Source organism: Montipora foliosa, chromosome 9 (genome assembly GCF_036669935.1).
Source record: "Montipora foliosa isolate CH-2021 chromosome 9, ASM3666993v2, whole genome shotgun sequence".
Classification (NCBI taxonomy): Eukaryota; Metazoa; Cnidaria; class Anthozoa; order Scleractinia; family Acroporidae; genus Montipora; species Montipora foliosa.
Genome location: NC_090877.1, coordinates 49,683,024 through 49,700,523, shown reverse-complemented (window position 1 = coordinate 49,700,523; position 17,500 = coordinate 49,683,024). Strand labels below are relative to the sequence as shown.

The following is a 17,500-nucleotide window of genomic DNA, read 5'->3' as shown; positions in this document are numbered from 1 at the left end:
TAAATCGTGATGCCATACGATTTCAGTATTTGGACGCCATCTTGTTTTGGTGCAAATAACCTCCATCTCATGTAGGTTAGGGCTTATAGTCAGGCAGCGAAATAAAGTCCCGTGGGAATTTCGTGAAGAAAGCAAGCCTCTTACCTAGATGTGTTAAGGGGACCCTAAGGGACATGCCAAATGTTGTCGGCAAATTTGTAGCTTGCACCGACGGCTTTTATGGATCGTTAAAAGTGCGACCTTCAGAGTCCAACATGAAAACGAGGCTTGACTTTCAAATGCTTTGTAACCATCGTCAATAGTGGCAAATCCTCGACAAAAATTCTTATACTTTAAATGGGGTGTATCCGACACGTAACGGTAATAGAATAGATCACGTGACCACGCTAACGTAAAAACGAGGCTGGATCACGTAAAGCCCTGTAAGTCTTGTTTATGGCGACAGATTGTCCCAGTATTACTTGCACTTTCTATTGGAGTTATAACTTATACAACTCTGTAACATAAGAGTCTCAAATCTGATCGCGTGTCCATTACAACATGCAAATGAGCATTTTTTTTTATGAAATGCGCTGTGGTATATTTTGCACCGCTTATTTTTTACAACTAAGTTAATGAAGCCAAATGCATTCTTCCTCCTCCTCCTCTTCATCATCATCGTCGTCATGATCATCATCAACGTTATCAACATCAGATGACTCATGGTCATCGTCATCAGAATCATTGCACCTGCAGAGAGCCGTACATTTAAGTCCCGCTTCGCGACATTGACATCTGTTAGTGGAACATTGCTCCTTAATTAGACGGAGGATTGCAATGGTCTTTAACATTGGAACTAAGTGTCTTAAGGCTGGTACAGAAGACAGACCAATTTATCAATTCCGGCAGCAGTCTTTGCTGTGGGTTGCGGGATTTTATCCAGATCTGCAAGTGCAGTTACACTATCCTCATCAGCTTCTGGGAATGCTTTCCAACACAATAGCTTGTGAAAGGAAGAAATGATCCTCGCACGTATCTTCCGGTGTTGCGCATTGCACGATCTTAGGTGTGCAGTTAGTCCAGCCTTGGATCTATACAAGCGGTTGTACCTAGTGCACATTACGCAAAGTTCATTTGTAGTAGGTTTACTGTGTTCGCGCCCATGTGCCTTGTTGTATTCCTTCAAGCCCTTCTCTTCCACATCTTGCTTAGATCGTTGGACTAAACCACGCCAGACTTTCCTATCCACTGCCATCATCTCCCATGCATTGGCATCTATCTAAGCTACCTTCATGTGCCTCTTGAGTACGTCTTTATAACTGAGCTTCTGGCCCCCATAGTTACGCTTCCCTTGTGCAAGTTCACCATAGAAAACTTGTTTGGGAATGCACCTGTTAGGAATTCTTGTGATGTAACATTTAAGCATTCTTGTTGTAATACTGAGGTCCCTAGTACCTTGCTTTGCCACTTAATATTCAGAATCTGCCGGAGATGCCTCATCTGAACTACTGTCAGCCTTTTCATTTATGTTTCCTGTATAAGGTCATTGTTTCAACACCATATAAAAGTCTGATTTATGCGCATACAAATTGGCCCTTGTTGCCTCGTTCAAGATAAAATATTCTTTTGAATGTTAAGCTTAAGAACGAGGCATCAAGGGCTTATTTGAATAAAAACAAAAGAATATTTAAAAGTACTTCCATTTTCTGCATTCTAACCTTTTCATTTTTAATCATGCATTTCACTCGCAACTGTGTCACGTGACATTTCTTGACCAATGACGTCATAACACTTATTATTGATATAGTGTTTTCACGTGACGTCAAGGCGGCCATGTTGGTGTACCCGACTAAATCCTCAGGGAATTGAGCTCTATTATCATGCAAATGTTTTCTTTCGTTTCGGTGACAGATTGTTAGGAAACTTTGTAAGTTCAAGGTCAAAAACGAATTGTATTGATGTACTTTATTCCACTTTATCTCTGCGAACGAGATCATTCACATTTTGATGCATTTCACTGAAACATGCCGGCTCTCCTTGGAATAAGAATCGGCAAAAATACGGCAACCAAGAAAGGACGAAATTCAAACAAGACCTCCAACAAATTACCTGTACGTGCTTGAAACAAACTTCTGAAAACACAAGCTTGTGATAGTTCTCCTTAATTTACGAAAACTCATTGCGATTACATATTTATAACATAGGGGCAAAACTTCCTTGTCACTGTCGAGGCACATCGAAAAACAGTTAGACAAACGGCGTAAACTGCACTTGTTTGCTCCCATTTTAGAGCAAAACAAACAAACAAACAAACAAACAAACAAATCAACTGTTTCTTTATGTCCAGAAAGTAGACAGATTATAATTATTTAATTTTAGTTGAAAATAAAAATTCTAGTTTCATAAGGAAAAAACGATTAATTAAACCACTTTTTTGAAAGTATGCATCCACTTGCAATAACACATCCGTAAAAATAGCAAACGGTTTAGTGTCTAAGAAAAGAATTTCTGGAGTAACTTCTTCTACCAAGTTTGAGCTATTACTGGTATACTGTTTTGTTCTCTTTCTCTTTTCTTTCGTTTCTGTTATTCTGTCATATCGTCTTAAGTTATGCCAAAAAGCAGCTCTAAACAAACGAAAAATAAACAATCAGCTTTAAATTTATGATATATATCCCTCCGATGCTTGACTTGAAGAAATGCGTAGCCACCAGTGTGGCCCTGACCATAGGCATGTATGTCAAACCTGGATTAAAACCGGTGAAAAATGCAGGAAAAAAAATTTTTCCCAACCGTTTTCCACTTCAACACGAAAAGCGACCGCTGTTAAGAGCTTTAGTTGACAGAGTATGGTCCTGTAGCCGCGTCGGGAACCACTGATGAAGAGGGAGTACCCTCGAAATGTTTGGTTTTCTTTTAAGATTCTTAGACGCAAATTTGAACTTTCATTTCAGGACGGTGCCTACTAATTCAAAGGTGTATTTGCGTGGTTTACTGAATATGAGGGAAAAGCAGATCTTAACAAGTGTTCTTGAAATCCAAAAAGAAAATTGGGGGTAACCACGCACTTTTCGAACATACATGTAATTAACCAAGAATATTCGTAAAAAACTTTATAATACAAAGCAATGTATGGCGTTCTTTTCCAAATTGAGGCTTGATTATCGCTGAAAAATGCGTGGTGCTTATTAATACAAGGATATTTTAGCGTGGTTCAAACCTAGGAGAAAGCAGAACTTAGCAAGTGCTCTTGGTATCCAAAAAGAAAATTGGGGGTAACAACGCCTTTTAAAGAGATGATCAAGCTTCAATTTGGGAAAGAACACTATACATTGCTTTGTATTTTACACATGGACAAGAATAAGAACGAAGCTGCACTTGCAGGAAATTGCACAAGCTACATTACATCCAAATAAGGAAATGTTCAGACTCAAAAAAAACCCCAGCTCCAAAGTCATGTACTTCTGGCTAAAACATGTTAAGGGACGGTTGGAGTCTGGGCCTCATTAAGCTACAGGAAAGGTCTTGCTTAAGGACAATACCTACTAATTCCAAGGTATTTTTGTGCGGTTTACTGAACATTGCGCATGGGGGAAAGGCAGATCTTAACAAGTGTTATTCAAATGCAAAAAGAAAACTGGGGGTAACCACGCATTTTTCGAAGATAATTAATCAACAATATTTGTAAAAGGCTTTGAAATACAAAGCAATGTATGGTGTTCTTTGCCAAATTGAAGCTTAATTATCTCTGAAACATGCATGGTTACCCCCCAATTTTCTTTTTGGATACCAAGAGCACCTGCTAAGTTCTGCTTTCTCCGCACAGTTTTTAACTGCGCAAAAATATCCTTGTATTAATAAGCACTGCCAATAGGAAATTCGAGTATCTTGAGATGCACAGAACGTATGTGCAATAACAATAGTGGCTGGAACCAGTTTTACCACTTTAAGTGACATTCTTATTAGAAGGGTTATAACTAAAACACTGTATCACTTAACAGCAATGTTATGGTTCGATATGAAACACCAATTATTGCTTAACAAAATGCGCCAACTATTGTGACGTAATAGGTTACCATGGTAAGATAACACTCTTCAAAAACACCCTATATTTCGTCTGTACTTGCTTATATCTCAAAAACGAACTCGGTGACCCCCATTTTTATTGAAGAATAGTAGTAAGCAATCTGAGATAGAACTATTACTAAAGTTTTAAAAAATTCTTGGGAGCCAATTCAGAGCTACCTTAACTTTGTGGCGATTGATCATACGCACATATTAATAAAACAGGTTCGACAAGTCGTCCATTTCTTCGGATGAGCGGCAAATTAATGAAAGTCGAGGCGGCTGGTAGAGTCTTTTTTCCTCTTCCCGACTTATCTAGGAAGATCGAAAGAGACTCTGCTTGCAGGGTAATGTTTTACGAAACCAGCATTCAAAGGAAATATTATACCATTTGATGTGAGCAAAAGAAGCAAGGCTATTTGCATGTTGGCTTCTTGATTTAAATTGAATGATGAAAAGTTCCCACAGCAAATGCATTACAGATCGTTAGGACCATGTACCAAAATAAAAATCATTACCTCATCCTCCAAACTTTCAATTTCAGGCATCGTGAGCACCTTCTTAGTTTTTTAAAATCTTCTTGATACGAGGACTGCAAGGTAACCAAGTCGCTAAAGAAGCACAAAAAGCTTGGGACTCGGAAGTTCGGATAGTGATCATGTGACCAGAATTTAAACATGGCGGTACCCTCGGGAAAAAGAATTGCACTTTTTTACTGCTCCTTAGGGTCGAAATAAGGCAAAATGTCTGATCCTTTGTCGCGTTATCTCGAGCAGCTTCACTCTCTCCTTTTATCTGATGCACAGCAACGAGGAGTGGACGCAAATAACTTAGTCGTGGACCTTAGCTCTTTCTGCTTGGAGAATCCATCCGACAGGGGGCAAGGTGAGATGTGCAACATCACTCAAGCAGGAGATGACGATGCCTGATAAGTTTGTTCAATGAAAGGGTATTATACGGCTTAAGGAAACACACCGACTCAAAAGGCCAAAAGCCCGACTTTGGATGACCACTCGGTGTCTTAAGAGATTGGAGGGGTCACCCTATTCGGTGGAATGGTGGAATGACGGAACGGAATGGCGGAATTGCGGAATACACGGAATATTCTAAAATACGGAAAATATTGAATATTTTGAAACGCGGAAGATATGGAATATTCTAAAACGAGGAATATACGGATTATTCTAAAATGCGGAATGAGAGGAAAGTCTTTAAAAAGAGGATATAAAAAATACACTTTTTGCCGAGAGTGGTCTGGGTAGGATAACAAAACTTCGGATGATAATCGTACATTTCCTCGCGACCAAAGGTACAAAAAACGTGTCACAGAGAAGAGATCATACAGAGTTATTCACCTCTGGGCGAGATGTTTCCCCGCTTCCGCTTTTGTGCCTCTCGGACTGTGCCGAAACATTGCTGGCGCACTTTCCCACACTCAGAGAAGGAAAAATGGAGAAAGACGTTGGTAAGTGTCTCAATTGTGTTAAAAACATATTGTACGACATGTGGTCGTTTCTTTTGCAGGGTAATTTACTAGGTCAGTGCCTTTTGTAAGGTCTTTGTTACAAAACCTAATTCATTTAAAAAATTTATTTATAATGTTACACTGGTGGTTAAAAGCGTTTCAGAAATTATTCACAATAAAAATGTTCCCGACATTTCGGTGGCCATCACGGACCTTCTTCAGGGCAAGTGAGAGAAAAATTTTACACAAAAGCACAGATATAAACTAGACGCTGATTACAATTCGAGATACATGTAAGTGTCATTTTTTCTTGTTAGCGAGAGTCAAGTGTAAATACTCCTTGGGAAGTAATGCCCCGTTGTCCCAGTTGAGTGAATCTTTGCCGCAGTTGATTGCGAGAATCTTTGGTGGCAGTTATTAGGGCCCTTTATACAAGTATAAACTCCCCAGCTAGGATAAGCCCGGCTTGAGAAAGCCGGGAAAGTAGATTTTGTACCATTTATGCGGGGTGCTCGCGTCTTATGTAAGCCGCGGCTTATTTTCTCTCGTATAAAGGGCCCTAATAACTGGCACCAAAGAAAGATTCTCTAGGCCTGGGAAATCAACTGCGCCAAAGACCCATTCAACTGGGACGACGGGGCGTTACTCCTCAAGCTAAGGAGTATTTACACTTGACTCTCGCTAACAAGAAAAAATGACACATATCTTGAATTGTAATCAGGATCTTGTTTATTTCTGTGCTTTTGTATAAAATTTTTCTCTCACTTCCCCTGAAGAAGTTCGTGATGGCCACCGAAATGTCGGGAACATTTTTATTGTGAATAATTTCTGAAACGCTTTTAACCACCAGTGTAACATTATAAATAAATTTTTTAAATGAATTAGGTTTTGTAACAAAGACCTTACAAAAGGCACTGACCTAGTAAATTACCCTGCAAAAGAAACGACCACATGTCGTACAATATGTTTTTGACACAATTGAGACACTTACCAACGTCTTTCTCCATTTTTCCTTCTCTGAGTGTGGGAAAGTGTGCCAGCAATGTTTCGGCACAGTCCGAGAGGCACAAAAGCGGAAGCGGGGAAACATATCGCCCAGAGGTTAATCACTTTGTATGATCTCTTCTCTGTGACACGTTTTTTGTACCTTTGGTTGCGAGGAAATGTACGATTATCATCCGAAGTTTTGTTATCCTACCCAGACCACTCTCGGCAAAAAGTGTATTTTTTGTATCCTCTTTTTAAAGACTTTCCTCTCATTCCACGTTTTAGAATAATCCGTATATTCCGCGTTTTAGAATATTCCATATCTTCCGCGTTTCAAAATATTCAATATTTTCCGTGTTTTAGAATATTCCGTGTATTCCGCAATTCTGCCATTCCATTCGGTCATTCCTCCATTGCACTGAATAGGGTTACCCGATTGGAGATCTGTCATGATTAGCAAGTTTGAGTTGTTTCCTTTGGTAAAGTGTTTTTAGTGAAGTGAATACTGCGTTCTCTCTCACTTCCTGTCGCATTGAATGGCAGTCACTACAACTCTTCTTGTTCATGAAAAATTTCTTTCCTTCTACCTAGCGTCTGGCCAACTAGTCGACCAGTTTCCCACCGTCAATTTGACTGGGGAAAACTGTAATAAACCATTTCAATAGACGAGTTCATGCTCTTGAGTGCATCATGGGTAATCAGGGCAAGATGGAGGGAAATTAACGATGAAAAGTGTTCATGATATGCAATTTTGGGTTTTTTATTTCCACAACAGAAGATAATTATGTGCTCAAAGTTGTGGCAAAGGAAAAGTGGAGAGAATGACTATTGTAGAAATTATATGTATGTTATTAAACAAAGTTTCTACCATACGTGTACATTTCCTGTAAATCCGAAGACACAAAATTACAGAGAATGTATGGAGACAAAAAAAGCAATGTATAAGAATTCTAAAGAATAGATACCAAGTCCAGCTCATCTCAGTTGTGAGCTTGAATTTATTTGTTTGGTTTATGAAGGAGAAAGTCTGTAAAGTAGAGTCACATACAATTTATTTTGCTTTGAATTTCCTGTTATGTTGCCCTGATTACCCATGATGCACCCAAGAGTGTGAACGGGTCTTTGTATTTAGCAGATTTTTTAAAGATGAGTCGAAGAAGTTTATTTTATTTATGTTAACCCTTTGACCCCCAAGCTGGCCTGAACCGGCCATACTTAGTATTTTACTCTGTCTAACACCAGATGACTTTACTCGTCAATGGGTTAACAACTTTATTGCATTGACTACAAAATTATGAAACAAAAGAGAAAAAGAAATGCAGAACATCTAGGTAGACTGTGGCTAGTGGGCTACTGTGAGCCTTAATAAGTAATACATTAAAGTGTATGGAGGCCAGGTTACATGACTGTATCATAATTATAAATTTGCAAAACTAAACCCCTATTTTCTTTTGTTACAGCTTATCGTTCTTCTCTGCTGTTTCACGAGAAGAAAGGCATAATAAGTTTCTTAAAAATAGCAGTTACTAGAGATGAGGTAAATCCATATACAGTACATGTATGAATATTTCACTTGTGCTTTTCGACAGAACTATTCAATAATGATATTATTCTATTTAAGCTCAGAGGTCTTTGTATAGTCTTTTACCAATTTTGCATAATTTACGGTTTATTTAGCTTGAATTGGGTCAAATAACAAACTTATGTCAAATTAATGTAACATTGAAAGTTTGTATCAATGCATGAGGCTCTAAAGCACAGTAATAATTATGTCCTTATAAACAATATATGCAACATTTTCACACTTGGCTTAATTTCACACTAACCCTAGTATTAAGCCATTGTTAGGGTTAGGCAGAGTAACATTGATTGATTGATTGATAAATTGATTTGCATTGTGGGAAATAATTATTTTCCTTTTTATTTTTTAATTTTAGTTTTTGGAAGCCAAGTTAGAACTTCTAAGGTTCCTGCAATCCTATGTGATGAAACTTGACATGAAAATCAATCCCTATGTCGTGGATATAAAGGTAAATGTTTCACAAACTGGAGCTCATGCATGTAATTAGCCTTTTCAAACTGAAGAATGGGCTGAAACGTAACATGAATAAACTGTAGCATATTCATTTATTGAAAGGGGCAAACTAAACTGTAGAGTGTAAAAGGTACTTTCAATTGCTGCTAATAATTTCTTAAGTGCAGTGCTCTTTAATTCTAAAAGGAACATACAATGCAATTAAGGAAAATATACACAAACAGACTCTTAAAGGATCCTCTAGTGGGATGTGCCATCCTGTGCTTCAGATAGAGTACTCACAAAAGCTAGCTGAAGCCTACATGTAGTCGAGAATAAAAAGAAATGATCATTGGCTATTTTTGTTATTACTACATAAAAGAGTTTTCAATTGGTATTTTTCTTTTATAGTTTGCTATTGCCTACCGGTACCTCCCCATACTGTTAAGGGGATTGACTAGCATCCAAAGTCTTTTATGTAATCTCAAATGACTTGGTAGACATAGATTACAATGTTCCATCTGAAGTACATCTTAGAGCTTGTCAAGGGCCAGAGGCTATCCATTTGTGTATGTCTTATTGCATGGGCTGCAGTTTCAGTGGAGGCTTTTCAGCCACCATAGTGTAACTCAAAGGCAATTACAGTGTGAAGGGCTAAGCTATAGATTCCACCCTCCCATTTTGGCCGGAAACCTCCTGTTTTTGGTAATTAAGATTTCCTGCCTCTCGTTTTCACTTAAATATAATATTCTCCTGGTTTTTGAAACTCTTCCTAGCTATGGTCAAAGAAAGATATGTAAGTGCTTTCTTTGTTTAACCAGTCTTTTTAGCATGTTTCTTTGCCGTTTTTCTGTGGTTTCTCAGCAATTTTTACCTTTTTGCATTAATTGTAGCATAATATAAGCCTGCAATAAATTTGGGCATGGTTAAAATGCACTGGATTGCCTCGACTTTGTGCAAGATTTGTGTTTATTCTTGGGACCAATACATGTATACCTTTGCTGTCAGTCTGCTTGTTAAAAACACAGCTATTAATTTTTCCTCTGACTGTGATCTCAAATGCAGGAAATGGCATCTTGGAGGTATTCTGTATTGTTGAATTTGTGCTATAGAAATAAATGTTACAGTATTATACTAATAATTATTGCTATTACAGGCACGTATCTTAAAAATGCTTCCTGAGGGAGCAAATTGCCCCTGGATTCCCCTAGAGACTTGCACCTGTGGCGCTCGTGGGCGCAGCTATGCCATGCCTAAAACCTCCCTTTTTTGGTTGACAGGGTTGGAATCTCTGCTAAACACATAAACGACCTTAGTGTACATTGTAGGTCACATTTTAAGCCATTTCAATTTGGCTTGTAATTAGTCTAGAACTGAATTTTAAAATGTTGCCCGGGACTTCATGAATTGGATTAATTTTGTTTCATTTTTTGAAATGAAAGGTGTGCAAGGGACTGTCAGCTTCCTCAGTCAAAGGGAACTCACATGGATTTTTTCCAAGTGCCTAGTAACTAATACCTGGACTCTTGACATTGACTGAGCCTCTTTCATACTTTACACCATGGGAATATTTTAAGAATGACTGTACTTTTTACAAGTGCATGTTCTGTATGTGCATGTAGTTGGGCTCAATGTAGTAGTCTAGAATGGTAAGAAAGACATAAAGATGTGTCATGTCTTTTTATAGGAAATATGCATGAAACTTTTTTCTCAAGATCGCAGCAACAAAGTAAAAGGAGAAACATTTCCACTTCTGTCTAAGGTACTCAAACTATGTAAGGCTTTTATCTGGTCATCCTTCACAAAATTGACCACTTGAGCTTTATGAGGAAGCTTTTAATTTTGCTTCAAAGTTTTAATGTCATTCTTTACATGTACATGTATTCTTACACTAAACTGTATAATACAGGTTGTATACAGATGTTGATAATAGTGGATGACCAATGTTAATGTGGGGTGACGGCACGAACATTTACAGGATTAAAAATAGGAGAGTAACCAGGTTTTGGAGACATATTCATGTAAAAAAGCATCCTCTGGTTAAAAATTTTATATAGTTCAACGTAAGCTTTCGGCTTCGACACTAAAGCCTTTAAAAACTAAGATGTAAATGCGTGGGATGGAAAATGCGCGAGATGGAGATATATACAATATATACAATAATAATAATCTCGCGCATTTAAAGGCACACTGTGGCCTGATGATTTTCTGAAACTTTAGTAAGATTTTGTTGTTTTTACATGTCTATGTTGCAGGTCGTTTTGTTCCTTAGGTTAAATTGCAACGGTACCAAACTAGGTCTAGCAAATGTGACGAGTATTGTAGGTCAACCTACTCTGTAGGTCAGTTTGGGGCAGGTACAAAACACAGGTCACAGGTCATTGTTTTACTAAGTACAGAAACAACCCTAACGATAATAGAAATGCTAACCGTAAAACAATGACCTGTGACCTGTGTTTTGTACCTGCCCCGAAGTGACCCAGGTTGAAACAACTTGATCTAGGTTGAAACAAGCTGACCTAGCTTGAAATAAAATGACCAAGTTTGGTTGCAAATTTACCTAGAAAATTAATTTAGGATTTTGGGGTTTGCTATTACGTTCAAAACTGACCGATTGGACCTCAGATGGTTGGATCTAGGGAAAGTGAAATCATTTTATACTCAATAGCTTGAAATTTCAGGATGTAAATGCAGCTTATTATAAATGCAAAACACTAGTTTAAAAGTCTGAAAGACAGAAACTCCTGTGCTGCATGTTAATTCAACTGCATACACATGCATTGCATTCTTAAACTAGTGAGTCTTTGATGTCACTTTCTCCTCGATCCAGCTCTCTCAAGATTTTGAAGTTGATAATGGCGGACCATTAAATAGGAAAATTCTAATTAAAATAAACAGGTGTCTTTAAAATGAAGGCTTAAACGTTTGGTCACTTAGTGTTTATATAGTTAGCATAGTTTTGGAATCCAAAGAAAAATAATTAGAATTGATTTTTTGGTCATACATGTAGTAGCACTTTAAAGTTTAATAATTACATACAGTGTACATGTATTAACCATACGTTCCATTAATCAAAAGGGATCATGCTGGAGTATTAAAGTCTTTTGCTTTCTTTGTCAGAAGCCACATGTTCCTGAGTCAACATTGTTTTGTTTACTGTGAAAAGCAAAAGTTTAGGCCAATGTGAATGGTATAATCAAAAAGTTGTGACAAGTTTACATAATTTGCTATAACTGTGTGCCTCAGGTGCTGTGTAGATTCGAGTGACAAAACCAAAAACCTTGGAGACATTACCAGACTTATAAGGATTGTAGAAATGTCCCAGATAATATTGCATTTTGACTAGTGCTTGCATTTCAGATTTTTGGTGTCAAGCTGGAATCTTCTGTTGTAGAGAAACTTAACATACCAAGGATGATTGAAAAGTATCCTTACATGATTGTTTGTTTTTTTGTGTGGTAATAATTATTATAAGGTTAGAGGTAAAAAAAATGGAGAGAGAAAGGAAGAAACAATTTCTTTCACAAAGGAATCAAATTTTACATCTTAGTGTATTCTCTCATACAGCCTTCACAGATTGGAATATAATCTACAATTCATGCTAATTTTGGCGACAGAGGGAAACGGGTCAGGAGGAAATCCCTCAAAGCAAGGAAATGAGCCCAACATGATATTGAACTGCTCCCAATCATGAGTGACCTCATAGCTCAGTTGGTAATGCATTGCACTGGCATCACAAAAGTCATAGATTCGGATCCTGTTGAAGCCATCTGAGTTTTTCACTTGTCTATAAGAGACTAAATTGCTTTATACAATGTCATGTAAATTGTCCAGATACGGGTAAGTGCGACAGATGCTTCTTTTTTTTGTCTATAACCTGCACTTAATTCATACATTTATAATTATTTCATAATTTCATGAAAGTAGTCTTCAGTTGGCAGATACATTGCTTGGAGTTGTCATGATGATTATAAATTATGTGTCAGGGTTTCATTAAAATTTGAAATTGGTTGCTGGTTTGAGTAGAGTAACCAACTGTTGTCATTGTCGAAATAAATTTGATCCTAGGTTTGAGAGAATCTGTCTTCAATTACATGACTGTACTTCAGTTAACAGAAAAAGTAGCAGACTTCTCAAGGTGAAGTAGCCGACAGTTTTCATTGGTTGTCGGTGCTTATTGAAACCACTGTATTCCTTAACCAGAACCAGGTATTTTGGTGCATGTATGCAGCCAACTAAACACTCTTCCACAGGTGAGTTTCTTGAGTACTGTATTAAATTATTGTCATTAGGGAACAGTACTTTAATCAAGGGCTGACATTGGATTGTTGTGTGAAGACCTTGCAGTACTTTACATAACATTGCACACACCTCTGATACTCTGAGTGCCAGAGAGTTTCATGGACCCCCAAAAGAATTTTTGCTCCAAAGTGAGACTAGTGAGGATGATTAGCACAAAGACGAAAGAATAATTTCTTGGCTGTCATTTATGAATACAGTCTATATTGAGAATGAACAAAATTGTAAAGATTGTTAGTTCTTTTCTCTGTTTCAGTTTGTGTAGACTCTCTGTAATAATTTATTTGTCATAATCTCTATCCATTATAAGGAGTTTAAGTTAACCCTAACCCTAACAGTCTCGTATTTACATGTATGGTTAGTATCATCCTACCTAGGGCTCAAATTATTGTATGGCATTTGAGGCAAATTAATTTACTTTTCAAAATTTCATCTTATTCTCATCTTCAGTCAAAAGTGGACTTTATGCCTTGTTGGGTACCTTTGCTGAAGTGTTTCCAGAACACATGATTGTGCAGTCAGATCGCCTTGTGTCTATTTACATCAATCTTCTCAAGTCTGAGGTAGTATAATTTTTTAGGTTTACTGTAGTCTGTCTTTTGTAAAGTCATGTTCACTCATATTTTAATACATTGGTCAGACAAAATAATGCAGTTTTTAACATGTGCAAGGGTGAAAAAATCTTCACTTTCTCTTCAGGGTTCACAGTTTCAACTTTTGTCTTGACAGATGATGAGCAGAACAAAGAAACCTGACATGCCTGTAATTGCTGGTTGTTTACATGGTTTGACTCGTTACCTGACAAACTTCACACAGTCTGTGGAAGAAGGTTTTTAAAATTTTGCAAACCTAGAAATTTACGGTTGGGCTCAAAGTGTGTTACTTTTACAATTAAGCCTACAGTACTGTGCAAAAGTAATGAGAGCGAATTTCGACGAATTTCGTCTATTGTTCTCGCGAATTTTCGACGATATGTCGGCGAAATTTCGCGAGGTATTTTGCGTCGCTCAATGCGATATTTCGAAGAAAATGCGGCGAAATGATGCGAATTCTTTCGAAATTTCGAAGTAACGAACTTTCCTTGCTGCGAACTCTTTCGAAATTTCGAAGTAACGAACTTTCGTTTGGTCGAATTTTCAAAGCAGTGAACTGTCGTTAAAAATACACTGTACATTATAATTGCAGTAACATACATAACTCGGAACCAAACGCTCTTTGTTGATTTATTTACACCACGACTGAAGAGCGTTTCAAAAATGAGCTAGATATATTTATATGTGGTGGCTTGAGCAAGTAGGTGATTCTTCTCTTCCTTCAAGAAAAAAACACATAACAAAACTGGTCCTCATTTCATCATGTAACAAACTGATTCGGAAAACTCTCACGTTTGGGGTATCTTATTTAAGGGTGGTTCATTGGAAAACTTCTGTTCCATCTGTATTTGCTCTGTTCTAAACCGGGCAAACTGGGACACTGCAGTGTATTACCGTCTCATATTTTGAGTGTTCTCTTGGCCAAATATGGTAAAATGGTGTAATGATGGAATAATAAGATAAAATGCTGTCAAAAATGTCAGCCAATGATGAAAGAATTATGATCATAACACTGGTTAATGAAATTAAGTGTCTATTAAGACTGAACTTTTGAAACCACCAACCAACTTAAAAATTTGAAAGAATCTCTTAACAACATTGAACAATACTCGAGATGTGATTGCCTGGAAATAAGGGGCATTCCAAAGATGGACCCAAATGAACAGACAAATGAAAAATTTTGTTATGCAGTTGGAAGAGAATATTGGAGTTGTCTTGCCTTTAACTGAGCTAGGCTGTAGAACATTCATGGATAGAGCTGCAATAGCATGGAACTCATTGCTTTGCAGACTCTGTCAAACAGTACATGTGTATAAAAACCTGTGACCTTTAAAAGGAAGGTGAACTCACTCAAGGATGTCCAAAGAAACATAACTTTTGAAAAAGAGTGCTCTGTAATTTACAATACAAATTCAGATTACAGATATTTTTAAACTACAGTATGTTAATTAAGTTTATTATTGTTTTATAAATTTTTAAGTCTACTTTTTATAAAGTTGATTTTAATAATTTATTAACCCTAGCCGTAGCACCTTCATTAAATTTTGTAGAATTAACCTTTGTTTGTTTCTAGGTTCCAAGTATTCCCAAGATATTTACAACTATGCAAGAAAATCTATTGATCCCCAAGTATGTAATTATACACTGTACCATAGGCCTCTCTCATGCAAAGTAGATCTTTATTTGTTTTTGATTATTGTTGTCCTGTATTCCCTGTGAACAGCTGGATGATAAATTTCCGCAATTACTGTATTAGTCGTGAAATAAAAGGTTTACACAAACAATGAACTCCCAGCAGACGATTAAAAAGGGTTGCAGTACCACCACATAAATACATGTAGTACTGGTATTTAAAAGTGAAGACAGTGGGGTAAACTTCTAACTGGTCTGACTGGACAATAAATCTGTTTTTAATAATATTGCAGTCTTTTGCCCTTCTTCATTATTGTTTTTACTTTCACCCCATGATTGGAAATTGAAATGTAAGCAACATGACATGTACCAAGCAGAGGTCACAACATCATCCACAAAGGAGACTTACATCAGTCTTTTTGACACAGAATTAAAATCACAGTACATGTACATGTATACTAATCATACATTTCTTTTTCAAAAATGAATGGTACACAAACCCAACTGAACATGGTCTCTGAAAGACAGGAACATTATTTTAAAAGTCCCTATGACACTTGTAGGTACTTAAAAAATTTTCCCTCGTACACTTTAGTGCATTCACATGTTTTAGTGGGGCCCCCTTTGATTTTTAGCCGAGCCATGGGTCTTAAGTTCCTTCTGAATCGTCAGAACATTCACAGCATTCGAACTATTGCCCGACATTTCTATAAAGACTTAATTTACAAAATTAAAGCTCTAGATTTTAATGAAGACTTCTATTCTTACACTTTTGCACATTCTTTTTGAATAGATGTGAACAAGTTATTCGTTTGACGTCATTAGTTACCATAGCCCACTTGGCTTGTCCAAAATGTTTGGTGTACAATCAAGTGCTTGCTAAAACTTGTGGATATACACTATAAGGGAAAAATGTTTGAAGCACTACACTCCAGACACTGATATTTAAATGAAAAGTTGAAAAACAAGGTAAAAATTATTAATAAGCATCATAGGGACTTTAATTATGACCTTAAATATTTTAATGGTGCAAGGTTAAACAAGTAAGATCATAATTATTCCAACATCAACAAAAAATGTAGAGTGTAATTTGTGTTTATGGGAACGGGAAGTGGCAATTAACACATAACACCAGAAATGAGTTGACATCATGATGGTTGCACTCCAAGAAATTTCTGCTAAAATCAATCATTAGGTAAACCATCTGGTCCCTTCTTGATAAGTTACTCTAAAGAAATTGACTCCTACTTTTGAATTTCAAATTTTGTGTTATTTCTGTTTGAATCAGCCATGGCATAATCCATTTCATACAGCTAATAGCTTTTTTGTTTGTAACCTTAGACAGGTTTTTCTGAGCTTACAGACTTGTATCATCCTACACTTGTATTATGAATTAATTATCCTTAGCAGTAGTCTGATGATTATTTGGTGGACCATTCCCATAAATCTCCTAAATCTCCTTAACATATCTTAGGCTCTGGTTCATTGATTGGCACTTGACTTTCAGTGAGTGAGATTTTACTCTGTCTAATGCCAGATGATTTTACTTTTCAATGGGGGGGGGGGGGGGTGGGGTGATCAAAACCATCATTTTGAGCCACAACAAAGGTGAAATATCTTTAAAATCTTTTGATGAAACAAAATGCACCTGTAATTGCAGAGATAAAAATTCTTGTCCCCTGAATGAAAATTGTAACGCATGCATTATCGTTTACCAAGCAGGTGTTAGGGTTAGGGTTAGGCCTAAGGTTAGCATTTTTGTAATGGTTTGGGTTGTTTCAGTTATGCTAAAACAATGACCAGCAACCCTATAAACCCTTCAACCTGCAACCTGCACTTTACAGCCTCTGGTTAAAATCAATCATTACATAAATAATCCAGTTTACACAAGCAATCCATTCGTTGATAAGTCAAACTGAACAATTATTGAATGTAAATTTCAAATTCAATTAATTATTTCTGTTGGAATCAGTCATTGCATAATACATTTCATACATGTTGATTAACTTTGTTTAAGTATAGAATTCAGGCGAGAATAGAACACAACAAACGGTTTAATAAACAGTCGTCATCTTACATCAAGCAAATGGTCAAACTACATAAATAGCCATGCAATGTGGGTGTACTCGTAGCTAACATATCAACATCCTTCTTCAAGAAAAAAGAAACTGTGAAACTTAAACAGCTACAAATAATTACAGGTCTGATAAGACTTTTAGCACTACGCACTTCAACACTCGAAAGTCTTTTGGGAAAAGTTATGTCCATCGAACAAATAAACAATGTCAAAAGAAACAGTGCCAATGAATTATGGTCTCCACTTCATCACATAATCTTTGAAATGGATTGGTGGTTTGATTTCGCACCTTGGTCGGTTTGCAGTTAATGACTGACCGGGACTGTCTGAAGATGCAATGTTCTCTTTCCCACTACTTGATTGGCAGTTCTCTACTGAATGGGCCGCTG

The 17,500-nt window shown here is 37.0% G+C and overlaps 2 protein-coding genes across 5 annotated transcripts in view; one reads left to right on the top strand and one right to left on the bottom strand.

The window, feature by feature from the left end:
* LOC137971225 (mitochondrial import receptor subunit TOM22 homolog) overlaps nucleotides 1–4,675 on the bottom strand; it is a 5,985-nt gene extending 1,310 nt beyond the window's left edge. The window contains exon 1 of the mRNA XM_068818002.1: nucleotides 4,563–4,675. Within this exon, the coding sequence (XP_068674103.1) occupies nucleotides 4,563–4,592 (30 nt within the window). The 5' untranslated portion in view covers nucleotides 4,593–4,675. The remainder of the gene's footprint in view (nucleotides 1–4,562) is intronic.
* A 40-nt stretch (nucleotides 4,676–4,715) lies between these two features.
* The window catches only part of LOC137971222 (DNA-dependent protein kinase catalytic subunit-like), a 153,634-nt gene continuing 140,849 nt past the window's right edge, over nucleotides 4,716–17,500 (top strand). For all 4 annotated transcript variants that reach the window (XM_068817999.1, XM_068817995.1, XM_068817997.1 and 1 more), the window contains exons 1-9: nucleotides 4,716–4,929; nucleotides 7,957–8,033; nucleotides 8,434–8,526; nucleotides 10,198–10,272; nucleotides 11,871–11,935; nucleotides 12,720–12,763; nucleotides 13,260–13,372; nucleotides 13,539–13,638; nucleotides 14,976–15,031. In XM_068817999.1, coding sequence (XP_068674100.1) covers nucleotides 4,788–4,929; nucleotides 7,957–8,033; nucleotides 8,434–8,526; nucleotides 10,198–10,272; nucleotides 11,871–11,935; nucleotides 12,720–12,763; nucleotides 13,260–13,372; nucleotides 13,539–13,638; nucleotides 14,976–15,031 — 765 coding nt within the window. In that variant the 5' untranslated portion in view covers nucleotides 4,716–4,787. The remainder of the gene's footprint in view (nucleotides 4,930–7,956; nucleotides 8,034–8,433; nucleotides 8,527–10,197; nucleotides 10,273–11,870; nucleotides 11,936–12,719; nucleotides 12,764–13,259; nucleotides 13,373–13,538; nucleotides 13,639–14,975; nucleotides 15,032–17,500) is intronic.